The sequence below is a fragment of the Lathyrus oleraceus genome, chromosome 6 (assembly GCF_024323335.1).
Source record: "Lathyrus oleraceus cultivar Zhongwan6 chromosome 6, CAAS_Psat_ZW6_1.0, whole genome shotgun sequence".
NCBI lineage: Eukaryota > Viridiplantae > Streptophyta > Magnoliopsida > Fabales > Fabaceae > Lathyrus > Lathyrus oleraceus.
In genome coordinates, this window is record NC_066584.1 from 246,568,686 (window position 1) to 246,590,898 (window position 22,213).

Here is a 22,213-nt window from a genome sequence, read left to right on the forward strand (position 1 = left end):
CGCCTCCTCCTAATTTTCGTCCTCTCTCACTGATTTCTACTCTCTATTTATGTTCACAGCTTAGGGTTTTGATTTCGTCCCCCAAAGGTTCAATGGAGAAAATTTCCAGAAGTGCTTTTGTGTGCTCAGAATCAATTTTATCCTGTTTTACGCTACAAACCGGAAACGGTACTATGAACTCAAACTTTCTCTTTGAGTTTTGTCTCTATCCCGTTTTGGGATTTTTCTGGAATTCTGCCTCTTTAACTAATTAATTTATGTTTTTTACTGCAGTGAAGATTGAAGCATTGGTTTCGGTTTTCTCACAGCCTTGTTGGTGTACTCGGTTTTGGGTGGCTCGTGATTTCAGTTTGGATGTGTGAGGATGGTGTAACATTGATTAGAAGACGTGTTGCCGTAACTTCCGAATTGAAAAGTGTATGGTCTGGGTCCAATACAAGGCACAACTTCCTAGCAGCAAACATTCCGTTCTATTCTTCAAGCCTCTTAGTTCTCTCTTTGAATAACAACTTTCTACTTCTTATCATAACCTTCAAAACTAGCTCAACATCAGCCCATGTATCCTGGGGTCGAGAAAAACCTTATGCGCATACTTCAGGAGCTGATTCTACGCCATCTTTCATATTCTGAGGGAGAGGTACAACAAATTTCTGCTCAGTTCTATCTGCAGAATAAACATTCTGAGTAACAGGGAGTGAATTGATGGTTCATGGGGAACAGACAAAACATCTGCAGTGTTGTGATTTAGCACCAAACGGAGAAGCCCATTTAATGTTGTTAAATCAATCTTCTCGACAATTCAGACTTGGTCTGTAGCATACTTCACAAATTGTTTATATCACTTATAAACCAAAACGGTGATGGCTCCGAATCTGCGGGCTCTATCCAGTTGGGAAAGAGATAACTATTGTTGCCACAGACATTGATCAAGATGGGCATCAGTAAACTTCTCAAGAGGCTCAATTTCGTACACCGGAGTCAAGTGGCTATAAATCCATAAACTCTAATACAACCTTTGGAAGGCATGCTGGGTGATGAAATTTGTTTAGATGCACGACACCAAGGATCTTGTGAACCATTTGTGAATACTATTTTGGAACCAGCAACTTTTGTGCCTCCATAGTATAAATTAATTGCATCAACATCAGGATATATGCCCTTTCCAAAGACATTTTTGCAAAGGTCCAAATGGTATCTCGTGTCAACTTTGTGGGAGCGTATACTGTCATTTGAAGGAGCCACCTGAAAGTATGCAACTTTAGTACAAACTTGAAACCACCATAATTTATCAGCACTGTTTTCAATGATAGCAGTGTTCTTCAAGTTCTGTTGGTTATAACTTTGTGTACTACCTTCAGATTTAAGGAAAAAATCTTTGATAAATTTGTCATAAGCTTCCACCAAATCATCTCCGTGCTTCTTTGCTTCAACAAGAGGCTTGCATAATATATCCGGATTTCCATATTGAAACGCTATAACAGAAGCATCAGCCACGAAATACAAGAAGTCTCCATCATTTTCAAGATTAGCTGCATTAAAAGAAGCCTTCAGTGCCTTTCCATTAGTTGCTAGTTTTTGTTCGATAAGTCGAGTGGTTTCTTGTAACACAGATATTTAAGCATGTTTTGTCTTGCAATATACAGCATTGTCCTTGTGCTGCAGGTTTGAAGATTTAAAATCAGAACCTCAACATGAGCTGGCTGCACTTGGGACCAGTCTGAAACACAGTCCGGCTAGAGATATATGGACTGGAAGGAAACGAAATTAGCCATGCTAGCTGTTTTTTGCAGATTGGATGTTGTTTTGACCAGCCCGGTTTGATGCCTATTCCATCATGAAATTCGTTTGAAGGAAGTATAGGGCGAATTCCATCGGTAAGCCGGCAAATTAAACATTAATGCATTTCATTAAACTCATTCTGTTTCCGCAGGTTCGGTGGTTTCATGCAGATGTATCTTTTGCTCCCACGAGTTGCAGCCCCTCAAAAGTTCTGAGAAAACTTCTTTTGATACTATTCTACTCTTCCCATTTCTTGCTCATTTAAGCCAACTTGGAAGGTGGATTTCGCAGTATAAGGAATAGCACTTAGAAGCTTCCCTACCAGGATTCTTATTATCAAATGGAGGAGACCCTATACAGATTGGAGCCTCCATTGCAACAGACCCGTTTCAGAATGCACCAGCTTCTCAGACAAGTTGTTTACTCCATGTAATGAATTACCAGCAATATATGGAACTGGATCCACTTGCAGTGAACCTTCGCCATTTACCAATACTATGTCTTTACAGAACATGTTCTCTGAACCAGTATAATTTTCTTCATGTTTCCTCTTCATAGTACTTTGGGGTAAACTCGAGACATGTATTGTTTCAGCATTAGGCCGATGTTTCTTACAGTATAACGACCCAGGTAGAGCCCGGTGCTTACATTTAGTACCCACAACAGTTGTACCACTACACATAGGAGTATCAACTTGACCCGGGTTTTCGGCGTTTGCTGAGCCGGCCCAAAAACAAGAGGATAAGTGCACACAACAGTATACATCTCCCTCATTTGCCCATCTCACACACTGTCTTCCTTTGGCTTCAATGTAAGCTATACATTGTCGATTCTTACTACCTGGATCCACAGAGTTTACAGCAACCATTTCATTCATAGGTGTTGATGTAGATATGGTTATGCTTGGTGTGAGATCGGAGAATGGGGCTAATGTTGGTGCTTTGTCACTTGTAATGAAAGGAGAAGTTGTTAGGTCAAGGTGAAAATGTTGACTAATGTTTTGTTTACGTTTTGGAATATGTGGTTTGGAGTTTGATGTATGTAGCATAAAATAAAATGTATATGAATAACCAATGAGGCATAATGTAATGCTTATGTAAAATGCTTGTTTTAATAACAAAAAATTACTTATGATTTTAAGGTTGTAGCAAACTTGGTTTGAATGAAATGAATTTGTGATTATAGAAATGAATATGGATTTTAGAAATAAATCTATGAATAATCAAAATGTCAATTTAAAATTAAAAAAAATCAACAAAACCAATTAAAATCGAATCAATCTATAATTTAAAATTACTTTGATATCAACTCTAACATTCATTTGGGAATAAAAATCAATTAGAGTTTGAATCATTAGTAAAATACAATTAAGATTAACTTGAAATTTGGAATTAGATTTACTAATTAAATTAAAATTGAAAAATGAAAAAAAGAGTCATAACTAAAATCCATTTTGTAATCAAAAAACACTATGATCAAAAAGCTAGATAATAAACAATGTTTGGAAATGGATGGTTGCCTTTGGTTATGAATGTATGCAAAAATGAATTTTAGGCCAAGTGCCAAATAAAAAATGAGAAAAACATGGAAAGAAATTCAGGACCAAAATCGGGGTATGACAGTTGCCCCTATTTAAGTATCTTCTACTAGAGAATATGAAGCAGGACACTCTTCATATGATCATAGTGGGAGATGGTTAAATACTAAGAAGATCCGGATTTTGATCCTGAATCCCTATGACATGATGTGATATGATATGATATGATGTTCATGGATGCATGATTTTTTTTGTAATTTTTATCCTCTAGGGATATAGTGGACTCTCGACAGGAGATGCTACTAGACAGACCAACTGTGGGGTATGCTGATGACCCAACAGGGAGACAGACAAAAGGTGAAAACAAACTTGCCGGGGAAGACAGATCCTGCTGGAGAATCAGACACACACTGGAGAGTACTCAAAGTGAAATTTGATAAACGACGCTTAGAATACCAGGGATTTCGGTAGTAAGTTCACATATGACTTACCAAACCCGAATAAAGGAAAAGATGCTACAACAGGTTCATATATGACCTGACAACGCTGGGGAATATCAAGAAGTTCTGACAGTAGGTTCAGGTATGACCTAACAAATTCAGAAAAATTCAAGAAGAGTGTATCAACAGGTTCATATATGACCTGATAATACTGGAATGAAAGCTCATCAGCGGGTTCATATATGACCTGACACTGGAATAAGGTTCAACAACAGGTTCATATATGACCTGAATAGTTTTGAACAAAAATTGGAAAAACTCTTCAGAGCAGGTTCAAGTATGACCTGACCCCGGAATAAAAGTTCAACAACAGATTCATATATGACCTGAATAGTAGTGAACAAAACTGGAAAAACTCTTCAGAGCAGGTTCAAGTATGACCTGACCCCGGAATAAAAGCTCAACAACAGGTTCATACATGACCTGAATGGTATTGAACAAAACTGGAAAAACTCTTCAGAGCAGGTTCAAGTATGACCTGACCCCGGAATAAAAACTCAACAACAGGTTCATATATGACCTGAATAGTATTGAACACAAATTGGAAAAAACTCTTCAGAGCAGGTTCAAGTATGACCTGACACCGGAATAAAGCTCAACAACAGGTTCATACATGACCTGAATAGTATTGAAAAAAATTTGGAAAAACTCTTCAGAGCAGGTTCAAGTATGACCTGACCCCGGAATAAAAGCTCAACAACAGGTTCATACATGACCTGAATAGTATTGAACAAAAGTTGGAAAAACCCTTCAGAGCAGGTTCAAGTATGACCTGACACCGGAATAAAGCTCAACAACAGGTTCATATATGACCTGAATAGGATTGAACAAACAGAGAAAGAAATCTTCAGAACAGGTTCAGATATGACCTGACACTGGAATAACAACAATGGGACTCTGACCGTAAGCAATGGACTACAACCAGCTTTTAACGGATTTTGCCAATAACAATTGGACTTGAAAAATGACCGTGAAAACCGGATGTTGGTTTAAAGATACCAAAGACAAACCTGAATTAGAGGTCCAAGGACATAGGATCAACAACAAGACCTAGGTCAATGCACAATGAGCACGAAATACCTTTCGGCTATGCATGATTTGAATGCATGATATATGAATGATCATGATTATGAGAATGCTGACACTTAGCAGACTGGGTGTTTGTAGGGACAGAGATTCTGATTCTTCAACACCGATAACTCATACCCGTACAATTAACAGGCGCATCCAGAGGAGAAACTATCATGATTGACAGTTAGAAATGACCAAAGGTCCATCCTTCTAAAGGATTCATAAGTTGTACTCCGTGGGGACTTTTGTTGGTGCTCTAGGAATATTTATGCAACCTCGAGGCTTTTGGGGAAACAAATGATTTTCCTTCGATTTTCACATGTATCAAAGTAAATTTGTTCTAAGTTTCAAATTCTTTTTCCAAGTTTCAAAACATCATTATTAACAAATAAATGACATTTTGCATAACAAAGAAAAGCGTAGATGAACACAAATTAACAATGATTGGGAAAACTTGTATTTTATTCAAGAATGGTAGCACACAAATGGCGTAGCTCCATAGAGTGTTACAATTTTTTTGGAAAATGGCAATAAGGAAAGGTTTACATTGAATTCAGTGACCACCAACATCCTCAATAGATATGATCCCCCAAAAACTTTGCTCCTAAGGGGAGTGACTGGATTAATCTTCTACCTCAAATTCTTCGGTATTAATCAATAACAACTGATGCAGTTTGTGCCTTTATGCCCCTAACTTTTGCCTGGATCGCCCTTTCGGGTTTTCAATCCACCGGGGCGCTCTTTTTTGCCTAAGTCGCCTTTTCAGGTTTTCAACTTAGCGAGCTACCATTTTTATTCATCCCTAACTTTTGCCTGGACCGCCCTTTCGGGTTTTCGGTCCACCGGGATACCCCTTCTTTTTTTTTTTGCCTAAATCGCCCTTTCAGGTTTTTGATTTAGTGGGTTTTTATTAGGCATAGTATTTTTTAACTGCATCAGAGTTCACGGGGTGCGAGAGCTCTTCATCATCCATAGTTGTGAGAATCAAGGCACCTCCGGAGAAAGCTTTCTTCACAACATATGGGCCTTCATAATTGGGAGTCCACTTCCCACGTGAATCCTTGTGTATTGGCAAGATCTTCTTAAGCACGAGGTCTCCTTCTCTGAATTCCCGAACACGTACTTTCTTGTCAAAAGCCCTTTTAAGCCGTTTCTGGTATAGTTGTCCATGGCACAAAGAAGTCAATCGCTTCTCATCTATGAGGTTCAACTGATCAAATCTATTTTGAATCCACTCAGCCTCTTCTAGCTTGGTTTCCATCAAGATTCTCATTGAAGGTATCTCTACTTCAATTGGGAGAACTGCTTCCATCCCATATACCAGAGAAAACGGGGTTGCCCCTGTTGAAGTGCGGACGGAAGTCCGGTATCCATGCAGTGCGAAGGGTAGCATTTCATGCCAATCCTTATAGGTTTTCACCATTTTTTGCAGGATTTTCTTGATGTTTTTATTAGCGGCTTCAACAGCGCCATTCATCTTTGGACGATATGGTGAAGAGTTATGGTGCTCAATCTTGAAGCTCTCGCATAATTCCTTCATGGTCTTATTGTTCAGATTCGTCCCATTATCTGTGATGATCCGGTTTGGAATCCCATAACGGCAAATGATCTCTTTCTTGAGGAACCGTGCAACCACTTGTTTTGTCACATTAGCGTAAGAGGCGGCTTCTACCCATTTGGTAAAGTAATCGATGGCAACCAGGATGAAGCGGTGACCATTGGAAGCTTTAGGCTCGATGGCGCCAATCATGTCGATGCCCCACATTGAGAAGGGCCAAGGTGACGTCAAAACATTGAGTAGGGTCGGAGGCACGTGTACCTTGTCGGCATAGATTTGGCATTTATGACATTTTCTAGCATAATTGAAGTAGTCGGATTCCATGGTCAACCAATAATAACCAGCTCTCAAAATCTTCTTGGCCATGGCATGTCCATTGGCATGAGTCCCAAAGGATCCTTCATGAATCTCCTTGATCAACATGTCCGCTTCACGTCCATCCACGCATCTGAGCAGAATCATGTCGTGATTTCTCTTGTACAACACACCATTGCTCAAGAAGAATTTGGATGCTAACCTCCTCAATGTTTTCTTGTCAAGGGTTGTGGCATCTGTTGGATATTCTTGATTTTGCAAAAAGCATTTGATGTCGTGAAACCAGGGTTTACCATCGGCTTCCTCTTCAACTGACTGGCAGTAGGCAGGCTCGACTTTCCGCTCGATCTGAATGAGAGGTGCTTCATTATGGAATCTAACTTGGTACATGGAAGCCAACATAGCCAAAGCATCAGCAATTTGATTTTCAGTTCTCGGGATATGACAGAAAGTGATTTCGTCAAAGTATTTTATTAATTCCATGACATAGGCACGATACGGGATCAACTTGGTATCACGAGTTTCCCATTCGCCCTTGACTTGGTATATCACCAAGGCTGAGTCTCCACATACTTCGAGGATTTTGATTCGGAGATCAATTGCTGCTTCAATGCCTAGGATGCACGCCTCATATTCTGCTATATTATTTGTGCAATCAAAACACAACCTTGCTGTGAAAGGAGTGTATCCACCATTCGGATTTAATAGAACAGCTCCTACGCCATGCCCCATGTAATTGGAGGAACCATCAAACATGAGCTTCCACCGAGATCCGGGTTCAGGTCCTTCATCAGGTCCTGGGATTTCACAATCCTTTACTACCATAATGTCTTCATCAGGGAAGTCAAATTTCAACGACTGGTAATCTTCAACGGGCTGGTTTGCCAGGTAGTCAGACAACACACTTCCTTTAATGGCTTTCTGAGATACATATTGGATGTCATACTCAGATAGTAACATCTGCCAACGGGCGAGTCTTCCAGTTAAAGCAGGCTTTTCAAAGATATACTTTATTGGATCCATTTTTGAGATCAACAAAGTAGTGTGGCAAATCATGTATTGTCTTAGACGACGAGCGGCCCATGCTAAAGCGCAACAAGTTTTCTCTAAGAGTGAATATCGGGATTCACAATCGGTAAACCTCTTACTCAGATAATAGATAGCATGTTCCTTTCGACCGGTTTCGTCATGTTGTCCCAACACACATCCCATTGATTTTTCAAGCACAGTTAAGTACATAAAGAGTGGTTTCCCCTGGACAGGTGGAATTAGAATAGGGGGCTCTTGCAGGTATTGTCCGATTTTCTCAAAAGCCATTTGGCAGTCAGAATTCCATTCAACTGCTTGATCTTTTCGAAGCAATTTGAAGATAGGCTCGCATGTGGCCGTCATATGTGAGATAAACCTCGAGATATAATTCAAACGTCCCAGGAATCCTCTAACCTCTCGCTCGGTGCGTGGAGCAGGCATCTCTTGTATAGCTCGGACCTTGTCGGGGTCCACCTCAATTCCTCGTTGACTAACAATGAAACCAAGCAACTTCCCTGAACGGACACCGAATGTGCATTTTGCAGGGTTTAATCGTAATCTAAACTTTCTGAGGCGTTCAAACAACTTCTTCAGATGGCTCATATGATCTTCTTCATTCTGAGATTTAGCGATCATGTCGTCAACATAGACCTCTATTTCCTTGTGCATCATATCATGGAAAAGAGTGACCATAGCTCTTTGGTAAGTTGCCCCGGCATTTTTGAGACCGAAAGGCATCACCTTGTAGCAAAATGTGCCCCAAGGGGTAATAAAAGTGGTCTTCTCCATATCATCTGGAGCCATCTTGATTTGATTATAACCTGAGAATCCGTCCATAAAGGAGAAGACTGCGAACTTAGTAGTGTTATCTACCAGAGTGTCAATATGTGGCAGGGGGAAATCATCCTTCGGACTTGCTTTGTTTAAATCCCTATAATCAACACACATCCTGACCTTGCCATCCTTTTTGGGTACAGGTACTATGTTAGCTACCCATTGAGGGTACTTTGCAACTGCTAGAAAACCGGCATCAAATTGACGTTTCACCTCGTCACAAATCTTTAGAGCCATGTCGGGTCTTGCTCTTCGGAGCTTCTGCTTCACTGGCGGACAATCTGGCTGTAGTGGTAGCTTATGGACAACAATGTCAGTATCCAAACCTGGCATATCCTGATATGACCAAGCAAATACATCTACATATTCATGTAGCAACTTGATCAATCTTTCTTTGATGCTTGCCTCAAGTGTAGTCCCAACTTTGACCTCTTTCTTATCTACTTCAGTGCCAAGGTTGATTGTTTCCACTGGTTCTTGATGTGGCTGAAGGGCCTTTGACTCGTGCTCGAGCATCCTTTCCAGTTCTTCTGGGAAATCACAATCTTCCTCACTCTCCTCTTCCGCTTGGTAGATGGGGAGTTCAAAATTATAGGAAGTAGCGGGGTCATCGAATTCAACTGGTTTATTGATTATTCTGCATGTTTTTTAATGATGGTTTTCTTTAGAAAAATGGAAATAAAATGCAAAAGAAAAAAAATATTTTTGTAGTTTTTGAAAGTATTGCCATTTTAAGAAAAACAACAGATAAATGAACGACAAGAATTTGAACAAAATGCTCTTTATTTGTCATAATGATTTTTTTGAAATTCAAAAGGGGCCCTACAAATGATCCATTAGCCTTGGGCAGAACTAAGGATTTTCAAAACACAAAGGAAAACAACAATTACTTTGACACAGGAAAAACTTCTGGAATCTCAACTGCTTCCCAATTTGTCAGGGCTGCTTCACACCGGTATATCAGATTTGATGTTTCTCCATCTTCAGTGTCATCTTCCACTGCACCAACTTGATCTCCATGGATAAATCCTTTGCTCAGGAAAACCTCTTGTATGCTCCGCACACGGTCCTTTGCAGGGACCAGGGCTCCTTCATTAGCAGAAGACTTGTACCCCAAACCAAAACGGTCATTTTTCTCATTGACGTTGATGACTTGCCCCCAACCTGCAGGGCCTCCACTTTCAACTGCTGATTTTGCGCTCTTCAAAGAGGCGAATGACAAACTGGTTTTCTCAACAGGATCCTTAACCTCTTCAAGTGTGGCATTGGATATCTCAAGTGCTTGAAAAGAAGTTTCTAAGGCATCCTCATCGGCCTCAATGTAACGGAAAGAGGAGAGTTGACTGATGATAAAGTCCTCTTCACCTGAGACAATAACGAGCTTGTTATCGACAACGAACTTCATCTTTTGATGTAGAGTAGAAGTTACTGCCCCAGCGGCATGTATCCATGGGAGTCCCAAAAGGCAGCTATAAGCTGGATTTATGTCCATGACTTGGAAATTGATGGGGAATACATGCGGTCCAATCTGTATCGGTAACTCTACCTCCCCAACTACTGTCCTTCGTGAACCATCAAAAGCTTTCACCACAAGCGCACTAGGTTTCAACTCCGAACCTTGGTAAGACAATTTAGCGAGTTCCCTCTTTGGTAGAACATTGAGGGACGATCCAGTGTCAACTAAAACTCTAGCCAGGGCATCTTCTTGGCACTTTATGGATACATGCAGAGCGTGGTTGTGATTCTTCCCCTCTTTGGGCAGCTCTTCATTACTGAAGCTTAGAGTGTTGCAGGCCGTGATATTGGCGACCACTCCATCGAATTGGCCGACCGTTATATCTTGGGTAACATGAGCCTGAGCAAGCACTTTCAGCAGAGCCTCCCTGTGAGCTTCGGAATTCAGAAGCAAAGACAAGATAGATATTTTTGATGGCGTTTGATGCAACTGATCAACTATCTTGTAGTCAGATTTCTTTATTATCCTTAGGAACTCACTTGCTTCATCTGTTTGCACAGCCGGTTGTGCCCCTCCCTGTTCTGGGGTAGGATTTACATTTGCAGCTCCTCTTGTTGGCTCTTGAGGGTTCACATCAAAATTGGGAGTATAAATCCGACCACTGCGGGTCATTCTGCTTGTCCCTGCGATATTGGTGATGTCGGTGTCAACATTCTCCAAAACTTCCTTACTTTCAGCAATTTTGGGCTTTCCATCTACCACTCCATCCACCACTGTTATGTCGTACTTCCAGGGTACCGCCTTGGTGCTCTCAAAAGGAAATGGGGTAGGCATGCAAACTACCACGGGTGACGGATGAACAACGTCTCTCCTGTGATAAGTCACCTCAAACGGTTCTGGTATGTTAAAAACAGGTTCAATGACCGAAACTTCCTCATTTATTGTTGGACCAGAAATTTGTAAAACACCTTGATTCATCAAATTCTGAATGTCATTTCGTACCACTTTACATCCTTTTGGCTGAAGGGCACATTCCTCACAACTATTGTGACATGCGTCAATCAATCTAGCCCTCACCAATCCTGCATGAAGCGCTAGCAACAGAGTTTTAACATCTTCCACGTTTTTGATTACACACACATCAGAAGCATCTTCGACGGCATTAACATCACCATGTGTTGGCAAAGGGTTGTTCTTGACATTGGGTCCGACGTCTCGAAATGAAAGAATCTTCTTCTCAACCAGGTCTCGTACAATATGCTTTAAAGCATAACATCCTTCTAAATCATGTCCAGGGGCATCCCCATGGAAAGGACAATGGGCATCTGGATTGTACCACGGAGGCAAAGGATTTGGTGGAGGACCCAAAGATCTGGGAGTCACTAACCCTTTCTGTAGCAATGATGGGTACAATTCAGTGTATGTCATAGGGATTGAAGCAAATGGAAGTCTACTTCTCTGTACCCTATTTTGATTTTGAGGATTTTGTGGACGAGGAGCCTGTGCCCTCGGCTGTTGATAAGCAGGTGGCGCTGGTGCCTGTTGGTATATTGGCGCTTGTTGAGCGGGTGGATAAACATGAGCTTGTGGTTGGTTAAAATTTGGTGTGACTGCTGCCACATATGGTTGTTGAACATATTGTACTGGATAAATCGGTTGTTGTTGAGAAAATTGGTGTTGCTTCTTCCATGAATGACTCCTCCTTTGACTGGTTGACACTGCATTCGTATCACCCTCCTTCTTTCTTTGAAACCCTCCAGGAAACTTTTTGGCATTACTACCAGATGTTTCAGAGGTAGTCACCATCTTTCCATTCTTCAGTCCTAACTCGACCTTTATGCCCACGGCGACCAGATCAGAGAAGCTCGCAGATACGCTACTCACCATTCTTTCATAGAACACAGGTTTGACTGTATCCATGAACCAATCTGCTAACTCCTTCTCAGCCAGAGGTGGTTCGACTTGCGAGGCCACTTCCCTCCATCGTTGTGCGTATTCCTTAAAAGACTCCTTATCTTTTTGGGACATGCTGAGCAGTTGTCTCCTATCTGGGGCCATATCCATGTTATACTTGTAATGTTGGATGAAGGCATCAGATAAGTCCTGGAAGCAACGAATCCTGCTTTGATCAAGGCTTAAGTACCACTTGGAGGGAGCACCCCTTAAGCTGTCCTGGAAGCAATGTATCATAAGCTTGTCATCCTCTACATGTGCAGCCATTTTTTGATAGTACATAATAAGGTGACTCTTAGGACACGAGTGGCCCTCATACTTATCGAAATCTGGGGTCTTGAACTTCGCAGGAATCACAAGACCCGACACCAAGCACATCTCCTTAGCTGTAGCACCAAAAACTTGGTCGCCCTCCATAGCCCTCAATCTCTTCTCAAGCAGCTGGTAATTCTCCTTCATCCCTCTTAGGTCTTCCTGCCTTTCCTCATCTTCATCTGAAAAGTCTGGAGCATGTTGTTGATCCTCAAAATAGGGTTGCACATGTGCCCGAACGAGAGGAGGTGCGAACGTGTGAACCACTGGATGGTTTTCATTGATGGTCGGTAGAGGGGCCGTCTGTTGAGCAGATGGTGCAAAACCAGGTGCACCTTCAACTGTAGGCGTGAAACCGGGAGGTAGACCATAGGTTGGCCAGGTTGTTGGTACCGTCCTTGCAGGTTGGGGTTCAATCGTTGGACCGGCGATTTCTGAAACAACTATTGTTTGGGCGTCCAACTTTGCCCTGATGACCTGCAATATTTCCATGACCTGACCCATGTTTCCATGCAGGTCTTCGAGCTCTGAGCTCACTCGCTCCAATTCATGCTCTTGATCTGCCATCCTTTGACGAGCTCTGGCACGAGTATTATATTGGTGTTGAAAATTCAGCGTGAAACTGGAGGAAGAAAGGACAGAATGAGACTCTGTTTTGAAAATGCATGAATGTATGTATGGATGCATTTTGTTTGCAAAACTCTTGGTTAGTTTCAATCATTCATTTCAAAAATGTCACAACACTTGTTCGCAAATATTTAAAATAATAATGAAACACAATAAAATGAATCTCAAAAGCGATTTCTCATTAATCTCATATCAAAGTTCAAATACAAACAACGTGCTCATGGTTTATGGGCTTTCCGAACCGTAGCAAGGTCGGTAGTTAACCCTTCTAACATTGCCTTACAAAACTTAATGAAATTAAAGACTTGATGCGGGGTGTTCTCTGGACACATGCACCAATCAGCTTCTTGCAGCTTCTCAGGTAGCTCTTGCATGATGGAACTCGCAAATCCGGACAGCTTCAGAAATTTGCCCTTCCACTCAGTGTAAAGCCCTTGAAGATCTTGAATGATACGCACGTCTTCAGCCTTGGTCACCTCTATGTCCCTATAGAGGTTTCTCCAATATCTGCATTCACCTAGCAACACCATATAGGCAGCATCCTGATCCCCACTTTCAAGTGCCTGGATTCTAGCATCGGCTCGATCCAAATGATGTTTCAACCGTGTGCAAACTCTTTCTGACTCTTCAGTCTTCAACTTCTCACGTTCGAGAGTATCCTTGTATTTCTGAATGGTATTCTCCAATTCACGAGTACGAATCTCAGAAATCAACCGTGCTTCTCTTTTCATCTCAAGGGTCAGCTCTAGAGTCTTGTTGAGTTTTTGAATCCGGAGTAAAGCTCTATCCAACTCCTCTTCCTTTGATTTGAACACAGATTTAGTGCTATAGAGCGCTTGTCCAAACTTTTCTCTCCTTGCTTCAGACTCTCTAGCTCTTTTGTTGGAGACTTCAAGCTCTTTGTCCTTCTTTTGTTGATCGTCTTTCAAGTTCCCATTCTCTATCGAGACTCGGCCAAGCTTGATTCTCAAATCAGCATTTTCCAACTCCAACTCTTTGATACGGTTGTTGAGCTTCTCTACATCTTCAGGTAATATGGGCTCTGGCTCAGGAACCAATGGATAGATAGAGGGATCAAATAGATAAGGGAGTTTAATCATCTGAACCCTTTCTCTAACCCAACAAGTGTAAGGCTCTTGAGCGATGACATTTCTCCTACCCAACTCCTTACCCTTTCTGATAACTGCTTGCCAAGACCTCTTGATCTTTTTCACCATGGGATGATCCGCTTCAACACCATGTAAGATGAAAGGCTCTAGAGCTTCAGCTTTTGGAGGGCCATTCATAGGGTACCCATGCTGCCTTAGAGATAACATGGGGTTATAGTTGATGCAACCCTTGGTTCCTATCAACGGCACATTGGGGAAGTCTCCAATGCTGACAATCACATTCTCGGTTTCCCAATCCCTGATATACCACTTAACATGACTAGAGGTGAGGGAAGCTAACTTCTGGAAGGGCTTGAGTTCCTTGGAGACAAAAGGACCTTCTTCGGGCATATGGGATCTGAACCAGGCATGTAACAACTGTGCACAACACAAGACGATTCCTCCCTTCTTCTCATGACGATTGTAACACCCTTCTAAAATACCCCAAATATTTAATTAAAACAACAAATATATATCAGAGTAGATATGCAATTAAGGGTGTCACACAATCACTTCACACCATTCACCAAAATAACTGTCATGCTCTTTATTTAATCAAAATAAACATTGCATAATTCGCAGCGGATAGAAATCAAATCAATCATGCAAAACATGTAACACATTACATGTAAACTGGTTCAACAACCAACAATAAAACAATTAAAACATCCCTTCCCGATGTTACATCTACCAGAGCATGACCCACTAAGGAACTACACTAGACTCCAAGTACTAGCTCCTACTCAATCACTGCTCGTTACCTGAAAAATAGTTGTAAGGGTGAGTTCCTCAATCGATATAATAAGCATTATAAAATATCATGTAATGTTAAGTAAATTAACACATTTCATCACCCTAATCATATCACACATTCAGCAACGGCAACATAAACTCATAATCATACTCATACTCATACTCATACTCAACACAACCACAAAACACACGTATAATATTGGAACACATCCATTCATATTATACGCCATACATACATTATGCAATGAGACTCCATGCATGCGGTACCGACTATTCGTGAACACATAGTTCAACCTCACCGACCAAATCCAGGTACGGCTACCAAGCTCACTAGTCCCACTCATTTGAGACCTAGTGACTCACTCACTAATTCCTCACCATGGGAATTAGCTACCACCCCAAGGGCTATGCTATGCACGCTAAATCACCTAGCATGCAAACATCAACAACAGTCCACAACGACTAACTCACTAATTCCTCACCATGGGAATTAGCTACCACCATAAAGGCCACACTATGCATGCTAAATCACCTAGCATACAACCATCAACAACGATCCACAATGGACATATGCTCACACTCTAAGCCATAAAACAGTCCATCCACAATTACATACATAATATATACATTCACAACATTATGCATATTTTCACACATCATCAGCATATTTATCACATAATCATATCATGTCATGCCAAATAAGTCAATCACAGTATTAGCACCCTCTACTAATACCTATACTACTCAAAACAACGGGAAATGATCCCTACTATATCACACACCGATATAGGCCAACCATCAAATATGTACACAACATTTAAATACCAATTTTCCCACTTTTCAACAGTGTTAACCGGTTAACGCCCTGGGTTAACCGGTTAACGCAGGACAGAACACGCTTTCTGGCAAAACTCAACAGTGTTAACCGGTTAACGCCCTGGGTTAACCGGTTAACGCAAGACAGACAGCAATTTTTTCCATAATTCAAAACAGTGTTAACCGGTTAACGCCCTGGGTTAACCGGTTAACGCAAGACAGAAAGTTGTCCCTGCGCTAACAGCAAAACGGACGCAGAATTCTTCGCATTTTCCACCGTTGGAGGACTTTCGGACCTCCGATTCCGACTCCGTAAAAAGCTATACGTTCGGAAAATCACAACTAACCCAAATACAGATTCAATTACAGTTTTCACATCATCTATTCATCACAATTTTTCAACATTCATAATCCAATTAGGGTCAAATCAACGGCTTATCACTACCCATTACATGTTAACCCATAATACCCATTAAACGACGATAAACCCCCCTTACCTGAGTTAATCCGGCAATCCTTTAGCTTCAAGCTTTTCTCTTCTCCAACCTTCGTTCTCTTGCTCTTCCTCTTTGTCCTTTCTCCACTTCTCTGCCGCTTCTCTGTTTTCATGTGAAAACCCTCTTTACCAAATGAAACTCTTTTTCTTATTCCAACTTATATATTCCAATAATAAAATCCAATAATATTCTAAATTATTTAATTAAATTAATAAATATAATATTAACTTAAATTAAATAATTATCTTATTTTATCGGGGTGTTACAACTCTCCCCCACTAAAAGAGTTTTCGTCCTCGAAAACATACCTCAAGCGAATAACTCGGGATAAGACTCCTTCATCTGACTCTCAAGTTCCCAAGTCACATTGCCACCTGCTGGTCCTCCCCAAGCTACCTTTACCAAAACAATCTCTTTACCCCGCAACTGCTTCAATTCTCGATCCTCGATCCTCATAGGTGATGTTTCAACAGTCAGGTTATCTCTCACCTGTACATGATCTACTTGGACCACATGCGACGGATCAGGAATGTACCTCCTCAACTGAGACACATGAAAAACCTCATGCAAATTCGCAAGTGACGGCGGTAAAGCGATACGATAGGCTACCTCCCCTATCCTCTCCAAAATCTGATAAGGACCAATAAATCGAGGTGTCAACTTCTTCGACTTCAAAGCTCGACCAACCCCAGTTATCGGAGTAACGCGAAGAAACACATGATCTCCCTCTTGAAACTCAAGTGACTTCCTCCTCTTGTCGTGATAACTCTTCTGACGACTCTGAGCAATTCTCATCTTCTCCTGAATCATCTTAATCTTTTCCGTAGTTTATTGAACAATCTCCGGTCCAACCACAGCACTCTCACCGGACTCATACCAACATAAAGGTGTCCGACATCTCCTACCATACAAAGCTTCAAACGGTGCCATACCAATGCTCGAATGAAAACTATTGTTGTAGGTAAACTCAATCAAAGGTAAATAACAATCCCAAGCACCTCCCTTTTCCAAAACACAAGCCCTCAAAAGATCCTCTAGTGACTGAATCGTCCTCTCAGTCTGACCATCAGTCTGCGGATGATATGCAGAACTCAATCTCAGCTTAGTTCCCATAGCCCTCTGCAAACCTTCCCAGAACTTCGATGTAAATCTAGGATCTCTGTCCGAAACAATACTCGACGGAATACCATGCAAACTTACAATTTTCTCAATATACAATTCAGCAAATCTCTTTAACGGATAATCCATTCTGATCGGAATGAAATGAGCCGATTTTGTCAATCTGTCAACAATCACCCAAATAGCTTCAAAATTCTTAATCGTCCTCGGTAAACCCGAAACAAAATCCATACTGATACTATCCCACTTCCACTCTAGAATAACCAACGGTTGCATTAGCCCAGACGGCTTCTGATGCTCAATCTTTGACTTCTGACAAGTCAAACAAGAATAAACAAAACTCGCAATTTCTCTTTTCATTCCCGGCCACCAAAATAACTTTTTCAAATCATGATACATCTTCGTAGCTCCAGGATGAATACTCAGGCCACTACGATGTCCTTCCTCAAGAATACTCTTCTTAAGTTCGGTAACATTCGGAATACACACCCGATTACCAAATTTCAAAACACCATTCTCATCAACTCTGAATTCACCACCTTGACCTTGATTCACTAGAGTCAACTTATCAACCAAAAGCACATCGGATTTCTGACCCTCTCTAATCTCATCCAGAATACCACTCGTTAACTTCAACATTCCCAATTTAACACTATTGTGAGTACTCTCACACACCAAACTCAAGTCTCTAAACTGCTCAATTAAATCCAATTCCTTAACCATTAACATAGACATATGCAATGATTTCCGACTCAATGCATCAGCCACTACGTTTGCTTTACCCGGATGGTAATTCAAACCAAAGTCATAATCCTTCAGAAACTCTAACCATCTCCTCTGTCTCATATTCAGCTCTTTCTGATCAAACAAATACTTTAAACTTTTATGGTCACTGAAAACCTCAAATCTTGACCCGTACAAGTAATGCCTCCATAACTTCAGAACAAACACCACAGCTGCCAACTCTAAATCGTGTGTCGGATAGTTCCTCTCATGAACCTTCAGTTGTCTCGAAGCATAAGCTACAACCTGCTTATTCTGCATCAACACACCACCCAAACCCAACAATGAAGCATCACAGTAAACCTCAAATGGTTCTGACGGCCTTGGTAATATCAGAATAGGAGCAGTAGTTAACCTTCTCTTTAACTCTTGGAAACCTTCTTCACATTTTGAGTCCCAAACAAACGCTTGCCCCTTTCTAGTCAACATCGTCAACGGTAACGCCAACTTAAAAAAATCCCTCAATGAATTTCCTATAATAACCTGCCAAACCAAGGAAACTTCGAATCTCAGCAACAGACTTAGGAGCTTCCCACTTAGATACCGCTTCTATCTTAGAAGGATCAACAGCAACACCACCTCTTGAAATCACATGACCAAGAAAACTAACTTCTTCTAACCAAAATTCACACTTAGAGAGTTTAGCAAATAACTTCTTTTCTCGTAGAACTCCTAAAACCACTCTCAAATGTTCAGCATGCTCTTCTTCAGATTTCGAATACACCAAAATATCGTCAATAAATACCACAACAAACTTGTCTAGGTACGGATGGAAAATCCTATTCATATACTCCATAAATACTCCAGGCGCATTAGTCACACCAAAAGGCATTACAAAATACTCATAGTGTCCATACCTTGTTCTGAAAGCAGTCTTCTGAATATCCTCAGTTTTCACACGTATCTGATGATACCCCGATCTCAAATCTATTTTGCTGAACACACTCGCACCAACCAACTGATCCATCAAATCATCAATCCTCGGCAAAGGATACCGATTCTTGATCGTCACTTTATTCAGTTGCCTGTAGTCCACACACAACCTCATAGTACCTTCTTTCTTCTTAACCAATAACACTGGTGCACCCCACGGTGACACACTCGGACGAATAAATTTCTTATCCAACAGATCTTCCAGCTGACTCTTCAATTCAGTTAACTCAACAGCAGACATACGGTACGGAGCCATCGATATCGGCCTAGTACCAGGTACCAAATCAATCGAGAACTCAACTTCACGCTCTGGCGGTAATTCATTCACTTCTTCAGGAAACACATCAGGAAAATCACACACCACGGCTAGATCGCAAATCACCAGTTTATCTTTAGCCTCCAAAGTGCTAACAGCATAAACAACTCTGCCCCATCTGCTACTGCCTCATTCACCTGCCTTGCTGATAGAAACAAACTCTTTCCTTCCTCAATCTCAGGAAAGATCACAGTCTTATCAAAACAGTTGATATAAACTCGGTTAAACACCAACCAGTTCATACCCAGGATAACATCAATCTGCACTAGTGGAAGACACACAAGGTCCATCCCAAAGTCTCTACCAAAAATACTCAAAGGACAATTCAAACAAACTGAAGTAGTAGTCACTGAACCCTTCGCAGGAGTATCAATCACCATACTTCCATGCATCTCAGATATCTCTAATTTAAGTTTCACAGCACAATCCAAAGATATAAAGGAATGAGTCGCACCGGTGTCAATAATAGCTACAAGAGGAAAGCCATTAATATAACACGTACCTCGGATCAAATGATCATCTGCAGAAGTCTCAGAACCCGTTAAAGCAAAGACCTTGCCTCCCGACTGGTTCTCTCTCTTCGGCTTAGGACACTGTGGACTGATATGACCCACCTCTCCACAGTTGAAACAAGTCACAGTCTTCAACCGGCACTCTGCAGCCAAGTGACCACCTTTTCCACACTTGAAACACTTCTTCTCAATACTGGTACACTCATGGATACGAAGTCCAGCCTGACCACACCTGTAACACCCTTTTAAAATACCCCAAATATTTAATTAAAACAACAAATATATATCAGAGTAGATATGCAATTAAGGGTGTCACACAATCACTTCACACCATTCACCAAAATAACTGTCATGCTCTTTATTTAATCAAAATAAACATTGCATAATTCGCAGCGGATAGAAATCAAATCAATCATGCAAAACATGTAACACATTACATGTAAACTGGTTCAACAACCAACAATAAAACAATTAAAACATCCCTTCCCGATGTTACATCTACCAGAGCATGACCCACTAAGGAACTACACTAGACTCCAAGTACTAGCTCCTACTCAATCACTGCTCGTTACCTGAAAAATAGTTGTAAGGGTGAGTTCCTCAATCGATATAATAAGCATTATAAAATATCATGTAATGTTAAGTAAATTAACACATTTCATCACCCTAATCATATCACACATTCAGCAACGGCAACATAAACTCATAATCATACTCATACTCATACTCATACTCAACACAACCACAAAACACACGTATAATATTGGAACACATCCATTCATATTATACGCCATACATACATTATGCAATGAGACTCCATGCATACGGTACCGACTATTCGTGAACACATAGTTCAACCTCACCGACCAAATCCAGGTACGGCTACCAAGCTCACTAGTCCCACTCATTTGAGACCTAGTGACTCACTCACTAATTCCTCACCATGGGAATTAGCTACCACCCCAAGGGCTATGTTATGCACGCTAAATCACCTAGCATGCAAACATCAACAACAGTCCACAATGACTAACTCACTAATTCCTCACCATGGGAATTAGCTACCACCATAAAGGCCACACTATGCATGCTAAATCACCTAGCATACAACCATCAACAACGATCCACAATGGACATATGCTCACACTCTAAGCCATAAAACAGTCCATCCACAATTACATACATAATATATACATTCACAACATTATGCATATTTTCACACATCATCAGCATATTTATCACATAATCATATCATGTCATGCCAAATAAGTCAATCACAGTATTAGCACCCTCTACTAATACCTATACTACTCAAAACAACGGGAAATGATCCCTACTATATCACACACCGATATAGGCCAACCATCAAATATGTACACAACATTTAAATACCAATTTTCCCACTTTTCAACAGTGTTAACCGGTTAACGCCCTGGGTTAACCGGTTAACGCAGGACAGAACACGCTTTCTGGTAAAACTCAACAGTGTTAACCGGTTAACGCCCTGGGTTAACCGGTTAACGCAAGACAGACAGCAATTTTTTCCATAATTCAAAACAGTGTTAACCGGTTAACGCCCTCGGTTAACCGGTTAACGCAAGACAGAAAGTTGTCCCTGCGCTAACAGCGAAACGGACGCAGAATTCTCCGCATTTTCCACCGTTGGAGGACTTTCGGACCTCCGATTCCGACTCCGTAAAAAGCTATACGTTCGGAAAATCACAACTAACCCAAATACAGATTCAATTACAGTTTTCACATCATCTATTCATCACAATTTTTCAACATTCATAATCCAATTAGGGTCAAATCAACGGCTTATCACTACCCATTACATGTTAACCCATAATACCCATTAAACGACGATAAACCCCCCTTACCTGAGTTAATCCGGCAATCCTTTAGCTTCAAGCTTTTCTCTTCTCCAACCTTCGTTCTCTTGCTCTTCCTCTTTGCCCTTTCTCCACTTCTCTGCCGCTTCTCTGTTTTCACGTGAAAACCCTCTTTACCAAATGAAACTCTTTTTCTTATTCCAACTTATATATTCCAATAATAAAATCCAATAATATTCTAAATTATTTAATTAAATTAATAAATATAATATTAACTTAAATTAAATAATTATCTTATTTTATCGGGGTGTTACAACGATCATGGAGAGTGTAGTAGATATCTGCCAAGAGGAACGGTACAGGTTTACTAGAGAGGAAAATTCTCACCGCCAGGTGGTCCACAAAATGGTCAATATTTGGGAAGAGGACTATCCCATATACCAACACAGCTAACACAGCATAAAAGGCTTCCCAATTCCCTTCTTTTTCCATCTTCTTGGCCTGATCTTCCAAGAACTTCCTAGAAAAACCACTGA

At 40.9% G+C, this 22,213-nt stretch overlaps 1 protein-coding gene across 1 annotated transcript; it reads right to left on the minus strand.

Moving 5' to 3' along the window:
- Positions 1-276: 276 nt before the first annotated feature.
- Positions 277-1,614, minus strand: LOC127094980 (probable serine protease EDA2; the record flags this gene model as incomplete). The annotated part of the gene is made up of 1 exon (XM_051033735.1): positions 277-1,614. A coding segment is annotated over one exon (636 nt), but the record flags the coding sequence as incomplete, so codon positions are not given.
- Positions 1,615-22,213: the final 20,599 nt, after the last annotated feature.